The 18181-nt window shown below is 51.4% G+C and overlaps 1 protein-coding gene across 5 annotated transcripts in view; it reads right to left on the bottom strand.

The window, feature by feature from the left end:
• Crtc1 (CREB regulated transcription coactivator 1) overlaps nt 1-16690 on the bottom strand; it is a 55471-nt gene extending 38781 nt beyond the window's left edge. For 2 of the 5 annotated variants that reach the window (XM_027394688.2, XM_027394690.2), the window contains exon 1: nt 16513-16690. In XM_027394688.2, the coding sequence (XP_027250489.1) occupies nt 16513-16638 (126 nt within the window). In that variant the 5' untranslated portion in view covers nt 16639-16690. The remainder of the gene's footprint in view (nt 1-16512) is intronic. The other 3 variants (XM_027394687.1, XM_027394689.1, XM_027394691.2) reach the window with 2 other exon arrangements.
• Between the last annotated feature and the right edge of the window lie 1491 nt (nt 16691-18181).

The following is an 18181-nucleotide window of genomic DNA, read 5'->3' as shown; positions in this document are numbered from 1 at the left end:
TTGCCTTCAACTACAGGGGGCCAGGACTAAAGCCAGGGCTACTGGGGCCTTGGCAGCATGCCTGTGGGTCACTGTGCTCTAGAAATCATATGTTCAAGTTGGGAGAGGTGGCACATCTGTCACCCCAGTATTTGGGAAGTGGAGGAAAGAGGACCCCGAGTTTAAGGTCATATTCTTGGCTGCAGGGTGAGTTCAAGGCCAGCCTGGGCTACATGAGACAGTCTCCAAAAGAAAAAATAAGGGGAAAAAATACAAGAGTTCAAACAAAAACAAGAGTCAGGTGAGGTGGTGCATGCCTTTAATCCCAGCACTCAGAGGCAGAGTCAGGGGATCTCTGTGAGTTCCAGGCCAGCCTGGTTTACACAGTGAGAGCCTGTCCAACAAAATAAAAAACAAAAAACAAAAATTCTGGCACCCTCTCACATGCATGAGCAGAAAAGACTGGGACGGAGGGGGACCTTTGAAAATGAGAAGAGGGGTTTGGCAGGCAGCTCAGTTAAAGTGCCCACCACAGAAGCATGAGACCTGAGTTCTGACCCCCACCACCATGTAAGAGCCAGGCTGGCAGCATGTACAGGCCAGCAGCCTCAGTGCTGGGAGGGTGGGGTGGATAGGCAGATCCCTGAGGTTCACTGGCTGGATCTGACTCCACAGGAACAGAGACAAGAGGACCCTGAAAGCTAGCAGTTTTCCTGTTCAGTCAGAGAACAGAAACAGAGGGCAGCTGTTCAATGGATATAGAGATTTAGTTCTGTAAGGAGAAAAAGTTCTACATATCTTTTCAATAATGGGCACTCCATAAATTGTACTATTATACAATAAAAATGACCATCATCTAGAAACAGGAGTCTTATTTCTTAAGTCTCAATTCTATTTTTAACTAAAAAAATAGACAATGCAATAAACCATATTCCTTATGATATACATTATACTCTGCAAATGTTAGTAACATCTTCTATGTCTTATGTTAAGAGAATACAACTGCTAAATCCAAAATGATACACTACTTCAGCTACTGACCTGCGTCTGCCTTTACACAGCTATGATATACCTCAATTACTCCAGCTTTGTATGAAAATTTGAAAGTGAAAAGTCCTCCATCTTTACTCTTTTGAGTTTAAGCATCGTCTTATTTTGTTTTTAATGAAGAGCAAGCAAAAGAAAATGAGAAGATACAGAGGACAGTAAGCTGTGTCACAGTGCAGAGGAACAAAGTCCTGCCAGCCTAGGGCACTGCAGCCAGCAGCGGTAGAAACGAGGCTCTGAGCAAACAAGGCCACTGGCTCGTGCAGGAGGACTTGTCCCGAGCCCGCCCCTAGGTCTGCCTCCACAGCACCAGGACTGCAAGACTATTTGAATGCAAGCATGTGAGTGTGTATGTCCACATGTCCACATCTGAATGTGTGGAACCACATGATTGCATGTGTGTGCACACGTGTGTTACACTGTACTGCTCTGTACCTTAGCTCCCTGTGCCCTTGCGCAGGGACTGAGTCTCTGGGCCTTGGAATCACACCCTTTAGCAGTTCAACTTCAAATCCCACCTCAAAAGAATAGCATGGACCAGCAACGGGGGGGGGGGGGGTAGGGGCTGCTTGCGGCTGGACCCCCTTAGGCAGACCAGGCTGGTCTCAAACTCAGAGATCCACCTGCTTCTGCCTCCACAGGCTGGGGTGCAGATGTGCACCACATGCCAAAGCGGGAGAAGTGGTAGCCTTCTCCAACCCTGGCAACACAAAGGACATCTTTGGAAAGGGGTCTCCACACTACCATGCCACCTCGCTGGGGTCATGGCTTCCCCAAGGGTGATGGGGCCACAGGGAGATAAAACAAAGTTGAGGTGACCTCATTACCATGGCCCAAAATAGCTAGAATATACTGCATCTCAGGAGTGCTCAGCTGTTACATAAGAACTCAGAGCTAGGGGTGGGGCTTCGACCCAGGCCCATCTAGCGCCCCATAGGAACCTCTCACTCAGACTTCCACAGGCCCTGGTCATCTGAGTGCTCCAGGCCTCAGGACCTGGCTGGCTGGGATCTCGCCTACCTTTCCTCAACAGCACATCCAAGCCAGCAGCTCTGTGATGCTCACTGGGAAAGGGTGGGGCCAGCATCCACTCTGGGAAGAGGCACCCACACCTCCAGCCTCCCACCCAAGCTCTCCAAGATGACATCAGCCTTTGGTCCTAGTCTGTGGCATCTTGGCCTCCAGCTGTCTACACAGCCTTATTTGAGGCCAGCCCTGGGCAGACCTCACTGCTGCAGTGGCCTGTCCCATCACTGCTGTGTCACACAGCTCAAATGCCCTCGCTCTATTTTTTTTGCCACACCAGTAGGTTTCTGTTCTATTTAAAATAAAGCCAACTTGCTTAGAACTCCACAAATAAAATATGAAATTACAGTATGACCCAGAACTCCATTCCCAGGGACAGGCCCAGTGAAAGGGAGAAGACACGAAAGCAAATATTCATGGTGGCATGGCAAATAGGGGCAAGAAAGGGAAAACCCAGTCTCCAAGCAGCAATGTGTGACTACACAGACTGGGATATGGGAATATTGCTCAGCCCTGAAAAAGGATGACGATCTGACATACCACAAGGACAGACCTTGAAAACATGCCACTGTATATCAGAAGCCAGGGAATAAGGCCACATTATTTGGGAGCCCAAGGATGTAAAACATGCACTCAAACCTATAGAGCAGGGAGCAGCCCAAGGGCTGCCATGGCCGCAAGGGGAACTGGGCAACTGCTTATGGTGAAAAGCTCTCCTTTTAGAGACACGCAGTGTTCTAGAACTAGGTATGAGTTAACAGTTACACTGCAGGGTAAATGCATTCAATGCCACAGAAATAGGCCAGGGAGACTTCACTGAAATTAGTAAATAGGAAAATGAGATTCAAACCCAGCCCTGCCCTGGGACTGATGGAACTAGGTATCTATCTACTATAGTGAGAGCTGGAGGTATAGCTCAGGGGTGGAGCCCTGGCTAGAATCCTCCAGTGAGGGGCTGGGGGCATGGCTCAGGAGTGGAGCCCCTGCTTAGAAAGTCTGAGGCTCTCAGTTCACTCTTCAGCAGGTCCTGGTGTTGTAGGGTTGGCCAGAGGACCCTAGATTTGCCTACTCCAGCAGCATTTTTAACTGGAAAGCCACCATGGCCCCATGTCTCACATGGAAGAGGACTGCCCACTGGTGAAAGGAACACCTAGCCACCAAAGGTTCCCTCCAGGTAATTGAGAATTGCTGGAACATCCTAGCCCGCTTCCAAAAAGACACATGATGGAAACATCCCCTTAGCCCAGGGAACGATGGGCCCACCTAGGCACATAGGATCCCACTTGTTAAATTTTTGTAATATTTATCGATTGGTGTGTGTGTTTCTATGCATGTGCCATGGCACATATGTGGTGGTCCATGGGTCATTTCTCTCCCTTCACCATGTGAGTCCTGGGGATCAACTCATGTCAGCAGACTTGTCAGCAAGTGCTTTGCTCTCTGAACCATCTCACAAGCCTGAATTTTTTTATATTTATTCATTCATTCATTCATTTGGCTTTTCAGGACAGGGTTTCTCTGTGTAACAGCCCTGGCTGCTCTGGAACTCGCTCTATAGACCAGGCTGGTCTAGAACTCACAGAGATCCTCCTGCCTCTGCCTTACAAGTGCTGGGATTAAAGGTGTGCACCACCACCACCCAGCACCTAAATTAATTTTAAAAATTAACTTACATATCAGAATGGCTGACTTCCACCATACCAGCCAAGGTGGATGCTGAGTCTAGATTCCTGGCTGGGGCTCAGCTGCCCACCACCACTGCTGGGAATGGTAGCGAAAGTCCCCTGTACCCTGGGCTGTCACAGCAGAGGTGATACAGCAGTTGCAGATCAGCCACAGCCACAGCCAAGGCGCAGAGGGGTGCAACCCCCACCTAAAGACATCTCCAGCTGTCCCTCACAGGCTAGTCATATGGGACAGGATGGCGCAGAGCGAGGGCCAGTGTGAGGGTCAAGCTCAGGCTCAAGCAGGGGGTACCCCAGAAGCAGTGGCCCAGGAGATGGCGTCTACAGAGGCTCTGGGGAGGGTTCAGGTCAGAACCAGGCCTGATCATGGGCTTTTTCAGGAGTTGGGGATGCCTGCCACCAAACTCGTCATCAATCCTAGAGCCATATAAAGGTACGAGAGAACTGACTCCACAAAATCCCTCCCCGTGAGCACATGGCACAGGTGCTTCCTTACACAGTCTGTGCACACACAAGTACGGAATTAAAAGTGGGAGTGGCCGGGCTTGGGTCTGTCTAGAGCCTTCGTGGAGGGAGCAGTTTGCATGTCCTGGTCTCCTGTGCACCCTGCAGCAGCCTCTTTCATTCTTCAGGAGGCCAGGCAGGGAGGACAGGGACACAGAGCCCTCAGCAGGGGATAGAGCAAGCCAGAGCAGGCAGTAGAGGGCTGGACAACAGAATGGGCACAAGGTGACACACAGGAAACAGTGTGAGCAAAGGGCCTGGGTCACAGAGTGAGTGTGCCAATAGAGGGTCCAGGCCACTCCATGAGCAACGAGGTGGTGGATCTGCACTGGATCTCTGGGCCACAGAGGCTCACAGGATGGCCAGGCTTCTGGCAGGGACAGAATCAATAAAATGTGGACAAATGGGAGGTTCTCAGACACAAAGATGCCTGCTCAGGGCAGAAAGGATATGGGATCCATCTGCCCCTATATACCCTAGTACCTCTCAGTCTACACAGGAACTCTCTGTCCATACCCAGCTTTAAGCTGGGCCTGGAGGTACATCCCAGAGAGTCCTGAAGGCCATGGGCTATCTCCAGTTCTACTGCTGCCTGTTCCCTGTGGCAGCAGACTGACCTGCTCTGGACTGGCCATCCCCACAAGGTGATGAATGTGTGCCAACTTGGCTGATGGCCTATCTCTTTATGTTTTAAGTATCTCAGACAATTGCTTCCCAGTTACCCTCTGACTTCAACATGTGTGGCCAACCCCAGCAAATAAACATAAAAAAACAAGTTTAAAAAAATTAAGAAAACCAAAAACAAACAAACAAACAAACAAAAAACCAAAAAAACTCAGCCAGGCATGGTGGTACATGCCTTTAATCCCAGCACTCGGGGGAGGCAGAGGCAGGCGGATCTCTGTGAGTTTGAGGCCAGCCTGGTCTCTAGAGTGAGTTCCAGGACAGGCTCCAAAGCTACACAGAGAAACCCTGTCTCGAAAAACCAAAAATTAAGGGCATGGTGGTACGAATCTTTAATTTCAGTACTTAGGAGGCAAAGGCAGGCAGATCTTCCGAGTTTGAGACCAGTTTGGTCTACACAGACCAGTGCTTCTCAACCTTCCTGATGCTGCAACCCTTTAATACAGTTCTTCATGTTGTGGTGACCACCAACCATAAAACTATTTTCGTTGCTACTTCATAACTGTAATTTTGCTACTGTTATGAATCATAATGTAAATATATGTGTTTTCTGACAGTCTTAGGTGACCCCTGTGAAAGGATTTTTTGATGCCAAAGGGGTCACAACCCACATGTTGAGAACTACTAACAGAAAGAGTTCCAGGCCAGCCAAAGTTACACAGGGAGGCCACATATTTAAAAACAAAACAACAACAACAAAGCCAGCCAGTGATGAACCAACAAGATAGAATATACTAGAAACAAGCCCTCAAGGAAACGGTCAAGTAACTGCTGACATTGGTAGCCAGACACTAGATGGGAAAGAGCCGCCTTTGTGCAAAGGGCTCTGGGAAAATTGCATTTTCACTCAGTGAGACAGGAATCTGGACAGCTCAGAATCCACACTCAAAGACCCGAGGTAGAGCCTGCCAGCAAACCCAGCTGTTTCTCAGAAACAGCAGACCTATGAGGTGAGCAGCCTGGCCAGCACCTCAGGAATGCAGGAGCCATGCAGACTTGGCAGCCGTTTTTTGGATATGTCACCAAACTCAAGCAATGAAAGAAAAGAAAACAAACAAAAAGCCAACAAGAATGAGTCTTCATCAAAATAAAAAACATTCATGCATCAAAAGGAGCATGGACGGGGTGAGAGGAGGCATGCTCCCACAGAAGGAGAAAGGCCGTTTGTAGCAGTGTCTCTGATTATCAGCCTATGGAGTCATGGGCTGCACAGCTGCAGATCTGAACCAGTACCTGGGCGAGCACTGGAGAGCAAGGGGGAAGTGGGGCCCATGACACAGAGTGGGGGTGTGCTGGTGCAGGCTAGTGACAGAGCAGTCAGGAGGCTGAAGCAGGAGGATTGCCACAAGCTCAGCCTGAGCTACAGGGCTGAGACCCTGTCCCATGGAGCTGATGCCAACACTTGAGGGACTGAGGATTTGGAGTCTAAGGTCGGCATTGGCTACACAGACCCTGCCTCGAAACAAAAGAAACAAAAACCAAATAACTGACCTGCAGAGCAGAGGCCCTAACCTTTGTGTTCATTCCCAGCCTTCACAGGGAAGAAGCTGAGGCCCAGGCGGGAATGATAATTGCTCCTCTACTGGGTTGGAGTGATACTCAATGGGCTACATGCCTGGGGTGGGGGTGGTGGCAGGACTCCTGAGTTGAGTGTCCCCAGGTAGGCACCCTCCCAGGTTGTCCATGGCATGCATCTATTTGCACAGTTACCAGTTGGCCTAGAAGTCATCCAAGTCTCCAGGGGCTGTGCATTCAACTCTACCACTAGTCACCACACCTGCCTGGAATAACCCTGAGGATACCCTGATCTATGGACCTCCAGCCATGGGTGACACTCCTTCAGGGCTGCCATAGCGCCCTGGTAAATACACATTGCATATCTGTGGAGTGCCTGCTGGATACACCACACACCTGCTAAGTGCCTGCTGAGTAATAACCTGTGCCTGTTGAATTTTGTCTGGATACCATGCCCCTGCTGAGTGCCCCCCAGATGCCCCTGCTGAGTGCCCCCAGATGCCCCTGCTGAGTGCCCCCAGATGCCCCTGCTGAGTGCCCCCAGATGCCCCTGCTGAGTGCCCCCAGATGCCCGCCAGTAGCGCAGCCCATCACAGCCAGCTGCTGCAGGCACACTGGCACTGGACTCCTCTCTCCTCACATGGTAGACAGAGGCCATGCAAACCGCCTCACCTCTCCAAAGAGGGTGCAGAGCTGAACAGCACAGGAGGCGGCCTACAAAGCCAGCAACCAGGGCTGCACACACCCTGCACCCTCTTCCCAGGAGGACCAGGCTGGCCACACCTCATTTCCTCTTAGCAAATGCTAATGTTGACTCTGCATCTGTGGCCCTCAAGGCTCACAGTGACTTCTTCGTTTGTCCAGCCAGGGCCACACCTGGCTGGCACAGGCACCCACCTGAACAGGCTGTGCTGAATGGACAGTACAAGAGGATTGACAGCCACAGCTGTCCATAAGCTCCAGGACAGGTCTCCCCGCATACCCCCACTGCTGCCAGAAACCGCACTGACCTGTCACTGCTACAGCCTCAGCGCCCAAGCCTCCCTCAAGCTTTGCACCCTTCCTTGCTACTAGAGAGCACACATGGAGAGACATCCCTGACAAGTGATCTAGAGGGTTTCCAATCCAACATGTACAGGGGCAGACAGATGTGCCTCACAGCAAATGAGTGTGTGTTGGTGTCGGTGTCCTTTGTTGGAAGGCCAGGAACTAGTATGAGTCTCAGGTTAGATGTCACATAACGCCTCACCTGAGCAGCACAGATGTGTGATGGGCTCCTTCCTGGGGGCCACCATCAATACAGGAGCACCTCCAGCTCCATGCCAGGCCATCTCTTACCCTGCCTTTTTGCTGAAGTCTCCCATGGCCCGTTACCCCCTGCCTACTTCCCTCCCAGCCACTCCCACCACAAAGACTGTACTCTGAAAGTCATTTCCTCTGCACATGGGTTCTGGCAGGCTGGCACACCCTGCCACAGCCCGATGGGCTGGCACACTCCCAAACTACATGATATGATAAAAATCACCCTGGCTACTGACTGGGTCAGTCTGGCTTGCCCAACTCATGCTCTATGACATAAGCTCTCTGAGTCTCATGTTCCTGTCTCAGGGGTGCTATCGGCGGCCCAGCACTGGTTGTGACATATAGCTGGGTTTCATGCAGCCGTAGCTTCCCCACGCCCTCTGTACACACACGTGTGCCCCTGACGGTCAGGGCCACTCCTCCTCTCTCCAGTGGGGACTGCACAACACGCCTGTGCCAGGCTTAGCTTTGGGTGAGCTCTCTATGGAATAGTCAGTGGAGGTCTGCCATGGTGCCGAGACTAGGCTGGAACCCACAATCCTCCTGCCTCAGCCTCCACAATGAGTCGGGCAGGGGTGCACTGATGGTTGCTCGGTTAGAGTCTCAAAATGTAACCAAAGCAGAGCTCAAAGTTGCAGTGATCTTCCCATCTCTGCTTCCTGCACACTGGGATTACAGGCATGAACCACTACACTTGGTCTGTGCTGCATATACGTATGTCCATCGGCACACGGAGGCCACGGGGTGATGCTCATGTTTCCTCAATTGCTCCCACTTCCCTTCTCTTGAGATGAACTCTCTCAGTAAGCCACAGCTCACTGAGTGGGCAGCACCAGGAACCCTCCCATCTCTGCCATCCTGTGCTGGGGTCACAGATGTGTGGCATAGACCCGGCTTCTTCTGCTGATTCTGTGATTGATCTTGGGTTTTACTCTTACATGGCAAAGCTTCACCAATGAAACCCCCGCCCCAGCTCTTGGCCTCGTGCAGCTAGAGCTAACTCAGACTTCCTAAATACCCACGACTGACATTAGGGTCTTGATCTCCCTGCCTCCCCTTCTCAAGTGCAGGGATGGCAGGTGGGCCCACTGAGAGCCTGGCAGCTATGGCATCTCCTATAGGCTATAGGCATCAGGTCCCACTATCTCCCTGGTTGCTCCCCACCTCTATGTCCACATGAAGTCAAGCTGAACCCAGAAAGCCACCAGCACAGTTATCCAGCATAACCCAGTTAAATCCAATTCACCCCAAACAAGGAACAGAGGACAGTGATCGGGGACCATGAGATACCAAGGCAGGAGTCACAAGGTATGCACATATACTGACCCCGGGGAATTATGATAGGGAGACACACACCCCACCCCACAGCTTACAGAGAGAATTCTTGCCTGGTGCCAGCTCCACTGCCCGAGGGCCCCAGCCAGTTGGTTCCCAACAGAGGGCTCATTCCCTCTTCCACTTGGGTAAATGAGGCCCAGGCCTCTTGGCAGTACCTACACCAGTGTCACGCCCCACCTCCAAACCCTGACTGCTGGTTGCTCTTCTATGTGAGCCCTGAGCCATGGGACAGAACCAAAAGGAAGAGGTCTGCAAAGCTGTGAGAAGCCCAGGTGAGCAACGGTTTTGTTTGAGGTCACAAAGTGGGGACCCTGTCACCAAAACTGAAATTCAGGAGTGGTGGTGTGGCTCGGTGGAAAACTATCTGCCCAGGCTCCGTCAGAGCACCCTGCCAGCACTGCCTGCAGGAGCACACATGTTCTCTGTGTGAAGAGAGGCACCTGCACCAGGGCCAGCCTTCTGAGAGCCTCTGGCCCTGGGCAACCTGCTAGACTGACCCAGGCATACATTCTATGCACCTAGCAGTGCAACACAGTCTTTGGAAACAAGACCTCGGACCAAAGCTCCATGTCATGGTGCCATGGCCAGCACCAGAACTGTGACGAGGAATGAAAGGCTGCAAATGCAGGCTCTGCCTCCTGGGACAGGAGGAACACAGACTTGGATTTGGAAACCAAGTCAACAGAAGAAATCACCCCACTGAACCACCTTCAGCCCCTCACTGGGGGATCCTAGACAGGGGCTCCACCTGAGCCATGCTGTCCTTCTTCTCAGTTTGCTTTGACACATGGTCTGGCCATACAGCCCATAACTGGTTTTACTTTTTTTTTCTGTTTCTTTGTGTTGTGGTGTGTGGTGTGTGTGTGTCTGTGTGGTGTGTGTCTGTGTATTTGTGTGTGTGAGTGTGTGTGTGTGTGTCTGTGTGTGAGTGTGTGCTGTGTGTGCTGTGTGTGTCTGTGTCTGTGTGTGGTGTGTGTCTGTGTGTTTGTGTGTGTGAGTGTGTGTGTGGTGTGTGTGTGTGTGTTTGTGTGTGTGTGTGTGTGCTGTGTGTGTCTGTGTGTGTGCTGTGTGTGTCTGTGTGTGTGTGTGTGTACACTTGGAGTAGTTGTTGCTTGCCCTCTATCATGTGCTGGCTACATTTATACTGACAGACTAGAATCACTTGGAAAAGCAACTTCAGCTGAGAAATGCCCCCACTAGACTGGCCTGTGGTGCATTTTCTTGATTGAGGGCTGGTGTGGCAGGGCCCAGCTCACTGTGAACAGTGTCACCCCTGGGCTGATGGTCCTGGGTGCTGTAGGAAAGCAGGCTGAGCAAGCCAGTAAGCAGCACTCCTCCATGGCCTCTGTATCAGCTCCTGCCTCCAGGTTCCTGCCTTGAGTTCCTGCCCCTTCCCCTTTAATGGGGAGGACTAAGAGTTTTAAGCTGGGATAATCCCTGGCCTCCCCAGGTTGATTTTGGTTGTGGTGTCTTATCACAACAACAGAACCCTAAGACACAGAATTTGTGTCCCAGGACCAAGCTCTCAGGTCATCAGACTTGGCAGCACTGGAACATATCATATCACCCCCATCACATTGTCCTGAAATTCTGGGGTCTAGGGCTGGAGAGATTCCTCAGTGGTTTGGAGCACTTTCTGTTCTTACATAAGACCCGTGGTTTAGTTCCCAGCACCTACATGGAGGTTCACAACTATGGGTAACTCCAGTGCCCTCTTCTGCCTCCTTGGGAACTAAGCACTCACATGATGCACAAACATACATATAAGCCAAACACTTATATACATAAAATAAAATAAATAAAATAAAATAAAATAAACAAGTAGGTAAAGCCGACGGTAGTGACACATACCTTTATTCCCAGTACTGGGGAGACAGAGACAAGTGGATATCTGAGTCTGAGACTAGCCTGGACTTCAGAGCAAGTTCTATGCCACCCAGGACTACATAGTGAGACCCTGTTTCAAAAACAACACACACACACACACACACACCAAAAAACAAAAAAACAAAAAACAAAAAACCAACAACCAGAAAACAAAAGTGAACACAGCAACTTAGAAAATGGGTCAGTGGGAATAGTGCTGCTGGGCGAGCAGAAGCAGTCCAATCTTTGTGAGTTCCAGGACAGCCAGGGCTACACAGAGAAACTCTGTCTCAAAACAATAAAATAAAACAAACAAACAAACAAACAAACATTGGGCATGGTCATACATTCCTGTACCTCAGACCTTTAAGAAGTGTAGCTGGGGCAAGCTACCCAAGTTCCAGGACTAACAAGATACTCAAGAGTGAATGGAATAACACCAAGAGTGGTGGAGCAGTACATGTACACACTCACACACACACACACACACACACACACACACACACACACACACACTCACACACTCACACACACACAGACACACACTCACACACTCACTCACACACACACAGACACACACACACACTCACACACACAGACACACACACTCACACACACTCACAAACAGACACACACACAGCACACACACATACAGACACATACACATGCACACACACACACACACAAACACACAGCACACACACACACACACAGACACACACACACAAACACACAGCACACACACACACACACACACAAACACACAGCACACACACATACAGACACACAGACACACACACATACACACATACACAGCACACACACACACAGCACACACACATACACATACACACACACACCACACCTGATGCCCTGTTCCACCCTGTGCCCACATACACATGTTATAGAATAATTTTTTTTGTTTTTCAAGACAGGGTTTCTCTGTGTAGTCCTGGCTGTCCTGGAACTCGCTCTGTAGACCAGGCTGGTCTTGAACTCACAGAGATCCACCTGCCTCTGCCTCCTGAGTGCTGGGATTAAAAAGGCTTGCGCTACCACTAACCAGGCAGAATAATCTTCTTACACACTGTGAAGCTGTGTCTTTGCCAAGGCGCCTTCTGATTGGTGTAATAAAAGGCTGACTGACCAATAGCCAGGCAAGCAGATAGGCAAGCGGGCCAAACTAAGAGGATGTGGGAAGAAGAAGGGCATAGTCACAAGGAGTTGCCAGGACACAGGGGTTGAAAAAAAGGTACCAAGTCACAAGATAGATCATAGATAATAAATGTGGGTTAATTTAAGTTGTAAGAGTTAGTTAGTAACAAGCCTAAGCTATTGGCTAAGCACTTATAATAAATAAGTTCTGTGTGATTATTTGGGAGCTGGCTGGTGGGATGGGAAAGTCTGCCTACACACACACACACACACACACACACACACACACACACACACACACACCCTTTGGGTGTCCTTTTTAATACTGTGCCCACATGTACACATGTGCATACACACACACACACCCTTGGAAGTCTGGACTGTAGTTTATGCTTATCACCTTGTCACAGGAGTCTGAGGACAGCATGGCTGTAGAGAGACTGTCTCAAAAAACAAAACAAAGGCCAGGTGTTGGCGCATGCCTTTAATCCCAGGACTCAGAAGGCAGAGGCAGGTGATCTCTGTGAGTTCAAGACCAGACTGGTCTACAGAGTGAGTTCCAGGACAGCCAGGGATACACAGAGAAACCCTGTCTCGAAACGCAAAACCAACAACAACAAAAATAACAAAGAAAAATACATAGCTGTGAAATGACAGGGATGGCTGTCTTCCAGATCCTGGGGGACAGTCTGCCACCATGGTGTCACGGAACTCTGTGCCTGGTGGATACTCCGGACAGGCATTCTCCAAGAGGCTGGTGGCTTCTGTCCCTGTCTTTCTCACTGTCCCCCGTTTTCACATGGCTGTATCTCCGTGGTCCATTTCCTGTGGCATCATATCTTCTACATTTTACTTAGGGTTTTTGGAGATAGGGTCTCATGCAGCTGAAGCTGGCCTTGAACCCCTAACCCTTCCACCTCAGCCTCCTGAGTGCTGAATGAGAAGTGCACATGCCCATCCAAAGCCATCTCCAGTGACCTCACCAGACCCATCTACAGAGTCCTTTCACCAGGAAAGGTCTCATTGCCAGGTCCTGGGGCCAAGTGGGGACAGACAGACGGCTTTTGCAGGCCATCATTTAGCTGCTATGGGGGCACCACCCACACCCTGGAGGAGCTTTTAGAGGATCAGTAAGGAGAGTGTCACCCCTATCCTCTTGACAGCATCTTGGGGTGTTTCTTCTGCAAAGGTCACAGATAGTAGCACCCCTGGTAGCCAGCAGCAAAAGAGAAAGTGCCAAAGGGCCAGCTAGATGGCTCAGTAGGTATGAAGGTGATTGCTGCCAAGCCTGATGACCTGAGTTCAATCTCCAGGACTCACATAACAGAAGGCAAGAACCAATTCCAGCAAGCTGTCTTCTGATCTCCACACATGTGCTATGGTGTGCTCCCAAGCGTGCGCGCACACACACACTGCGAATAACAAGTGTTCCAGACCCTATTCTCAGCAAAGCCACCCCTGTCACAGGTAAAGGCCAGAATGCCACCACTCAGCCAATACAGGGCCATTCTGTACTACTGTTTCTGTGAAGAAAGGGCCTTGCTGTATGGTCCAGCCTGGCCTCAAATACCTGGTCTCTAGGATCCTCATGCTTTAGCCTCCCAAGCATCTGGGACAATAGATATGTGCCACCACACCTAGCTGACTAAGGACATTCTGTGGCCCAGGTCCTGTGGCCTAAGATACTCAATCACACCAGGAACCTAGTGTCCCAAGACAATGGTCAGCAAATGACACATACATTATGTCCACCCCACCCCATCCTCACCAGCTGCCTGCCCCCTTGCTCAGGCCACCAGCCCTCTTTGTGCAGGTCCCACACAAGCTGGTGAACCCCAGACATATGACAACTGTTAAAGAAGGAGATGGCCAGACAGCTCAGCAGGTGAAGGGTGAAAGGGCTTACCCCAGACTAATGACCCAAGAATGATGAGCCCTGGGACCCACATGGTGGAGAGAGCTAACCAGCTCCCACAGATTGTCTGACCTCATAGTCATATCACTCAAAATAAAGCAAAATGTAGTCAATTTTCAAAAAAATGTTAAATCAGTAAATTTTGTGGTTTTTTTTTTTCTTTTTTGTATGTGGATATGGGTGTGCATACACATGTGTGTAGAGACTACAGGCCAGCCTCAGGCACTGTTCTTTAGAAGCCTTCAAATCATTCACTTTTCAAGACTATCCCTGGCTCTCCTATAGGCCAGGCTGGCCTTGAACTCTCAGAGATCCCCCTGCCTCTGCCTCCTGAGTGCTGGGATTACAGCATGTATGACCATGCCCAGCCATTTTTATTTTTTAAACATGGGTGCACCTGCACATGAGTACAGGTGCCTGAGAAGGTCAAGATCCTCTTGGAACTGGAGTCACACAGAGTTGAGATTGGCCTGACACAGATGCTGGGAATTGAACCCAAGTCCTCTGGAAAAGCAGCAAGTACTCTTTCCACTGAGCCCAGGGTTCCACTTACTCTGGGGCCTGCTGATATGCTAGCGGGCCCTGAGGCCACCTGATGGCCTCCACAGGCTGCTAGTGTGGGCACATGCTTCTCACAGAGCACTGGGGATCAAATCCAGTTCACACACTGTCTTTGGTGAGCACTCTTCTAAACTATATCCTTCACACCACCTTTTTATCACTTTCTTTTTTTTTTTTTTTCTAGATCTGTCTTACTGTATAGCCTAGGTTGTCCTGAAAGATCCTCCTGCCTGAACCCCTAGACTGCTGAAAGACAGGCATGTGCTGCCACACCCCACCTGTTAGGTGCACTTTGAACTCAGACCCCTTATGGGACATCACACATGTAGAGGACAAGTCTGAGGAGTCACTTCTCCCTCTGGCTTGGTGGAAAACACCTTTACCCACTGTGCTATCTTGCCAACCTGCAATTATTTTAAAGGAGGGACGAAGCATGGACAAGTGAGTGCTACTTGGATAACTTTGAAAACTCAATGCTGGGCTAAGGGCCTGAGGCCTCAGAACAAGCCAGCCACAGGGGCTGTGGTGGGGAAAGGCTCCTGTGACACATGAGACTGTTCTGGAAGACAGTGCCATGGCTACACGCTCAACAAATAAACTATAAGCCAGGGACCACCCAAGCTCCTAAACCCTTTCTGGATAGGTGAGGTGGCACTCAGGAAGCGAGGCCAGAGCATCAAGGCTTCAAAGTCATCCTCAGACACACAGTGAGTCCAAGGCTGGCCTGTGCAACATTAGCCCCCGCCTCAGTGTCTCTTCCACAATCACCCACCCAATCCATCAAAACATTGGCCATGGAACTCTTTGTTATGGTTACACTGCAAACATTTGACACCAACTGTATGCAGACACCTACTATGTGCTGGGAATCTGGCCTGTGAGTGACATTCTCCAGCCACACGGAACTGGGCGCACTGAGAGTGAGAAACCAGACACACCCCAGCACGCATTTCATCTGTGACACCATAGTCTTGAAGAAACCAGAAACTGGTTATAAAATCACTGAAGGCTCTAGCTGACCTGTGTCGCCTGGTAAGCAGGAAGTGGGATTCGGAAACCAGAAACATGGGTGTCTGCAACCTAGATCCAAGAGTGTGCCGAGCATGCCACCCTTGAGGAACATCTGACACCACACACTTGACATGAGGGATCAGGCACCAGGCCACGCCACTGTGGCCAGGAAGCCAGCAAGACAAGCCAAATGGCCCAGCCACCTGAGGCAGTCACACTGTCCACCCAGTCCGGAGGCAGCTGCCTCCAGGCTGATTCCAAACCTCTGGGGACCCCACGGAGGGCCACACAGCTACTCAAGAGGGACAACTTCTTCATGGCAAAAGTAGGAATACCCAAGGAGGGCACAGGTGACAATGATACACTCCCCTCCTCCTCGGGTAGCAAAGGAGTGACAACTGTCCCCTCGGATAACAAATGAAGGGAACCCTCTCCTTTAGGTTCCAATGAAGGGTGACAAAGGTCCACTCAGGTAGCGAAGATGAGGTGACCTATCCACTGAGGTAGCACAAAGGGAGACAACTGTCTCCTCAGGCAGTAACAGTGGAGCCCCTTATCCCCTCAGGTAGCATGGCAGGTGACAACTGTTCCTCACGTAGCAATGACGGGGCCACCTATCCCCGCATGTGGCAATAAAGGATGACACTTCACCTCCCTCTCGGGTAGCAATGACGGAGTCCCTGTCCCATCAGGTAGCAATCGGGGAGGTAACACGTGTCCATTCTGATCGCTATGACGAGGGCGCGCGTCCCCTCGCTAGCAATGACACCTGTCCCCTCAGGTAGTTGCGATGGGACCTTTGGAGCAGCCGCTCCGCACCGGCTGGCGGCTGGCGGCGTGGGGACACCTGCGGCGGCCGCAGCCCCGCCCCCGCGTCTCTCCCTCCTCCCCTCCCTCCTCCCCTCCCCTCCCCCGCGCTCTCACCCGCGCGGCCCGCGTCAGGCTCAGGTCCTTCATGACCTCCTCGAAGGCCGCCGTCTCCTCCGCCTGCTTCTGGTTGTGCAGTGCGATCTTCTCGCTAAATTTCCGCGGATTGTTCGAAGTCGCCATCTTCTCGCAGCCGCCTCCTCCTCCTCCTCCACCTCTTCACCCCCCCCACTCGCGGGCGCCACTGCGCAGGCGCCGGCCGGGCCCACGGCCGGGGAGCAATGCGCAGGCGCAAGCGCGGCTGGCCCGCGGCGCAGGGGGCTGAGGCGCGTGCGCACGCCGGAGCAGTGCGTTGGAAGCGGGAGGGACGTGGCCACGCGGCTCCCGAGTGGCGAGAGGCGGAGGGCACGGCAGCACTGGCACCCGCACCGGCCGGGCCGGCCGGCTCTGAGCGCGCTCGGGCGCCCGCCGTGCCGAGCCAGCCGCCCTGGACCCTGGGGACGCAAGCGGCAGAGCCGGAGGCCCGAGGTGTGCAGGCTCCGGGGCACGCACAAGCCGAGGTCCGCAACACGCGCGCGCGCACACAGCTGTGGTAAAGTTTCAGATCGCCAGCCACACGCACACACGTGCACGCACACAGTTGTTATGATAAAGTTTCAGATCGCCAGCCACACATACGTACTACACACGTGCACACACGTGCACACACACACAGTTATGATAAAGTTTCAGATCGCCAGCCACACACATGCACATGCGTGCACACACAGTTATAATAAAATTTCAGATCAGCCACACTCACATGTATGCACACATGCGCACACGTACACACACACACAGCACACAGTTAAAATAAAGTTTCAGATCGCCAGCCACACACACACACACACGTGTGTGCACACTCACACACTTATAATAAAGTTTCAGATCAGAGGAAACGTGCCGCGCCTTCTAAGAACAGCGACAGTGCTGGGCGTGATGGCACAGCATGCCAGAGCCGAAGGATCCGGAGTTCAAGGTCAGTCCATGACACAGGAGACTCAGTGTGGAGGGGGGTCGACTAGAAAAATGGCTCAGAGGTTAAGAGCACCTGCTGCCCTAGTGAAAGACCCAGCGCAGGTGGAGCAGCTCACAAGCCCTTGCAACCCCGGTTCTAGGGCATCCAGCGCCCTCTTCTGGTCTTGGCGAGCACATACGTGCGTGTGCACACACACATATGCATAAGTAAATTTTTAAACTTAAAAATTTAGAGCTATGCCCCTTTCTGAGGGGAGGGAACTGAAACTAGGGAGATGGCTCCGTGGGTAAGAGCACTGGGTGGACAAGCATGGGGCCCTGAGTCTGAATCTCCAGCACACATATAAACGTTGGGCATGGCAATGCATGCCTGTGACCTCAGCCATGATCAGTGAGAGGCCCTGCCTCAAACGAATAGGTAAAGGGGAATGGAGAAAGACACCTGATACCCTCCTTAGGCACACACACAGTGGTAAGTCGTGGCAGCTGGGCACATAACACACGTCATCCCAGCACAGGGGCTGAGTCATCCTTCCCTACAATAGAGAATTCAAGGCCAGCCCGAGAGACTGTCTCAAGAAGACAAAGAAGTGAAAAGAAAGAGACCAATGGTCAGGCAGATCCAAGAGCAGTAATGTGGAGAGAACCAGCAAAAAGGACTTGTGTGTTTACATGAGGCTCTCTGCGTGCAGCCCCGGGGCCATCTGTA

This window comes from Cricetulus griseus, assembly GCF_003668045.3.
Source record: "Cricetulus griseus strain 17A/GY chromosome 1 unlocalized genomic scaffold, alternate assembly CriGri-PICRH-1.0 chr1_0, whole genome shotgun sequence".
In the NCBI taxonomy this organism is placed as follows: Eukaryota; Metazoa; Chordata; class Mammalia; order Rodentia; family Cricetidae; genus Cricetulus; species Cricetulus griseus.
The sequence above is the reverse complement of the archived record's forward strand: the minus strand, read 5'-3'. Positions and strand labels throughout refer to the sequence as shown.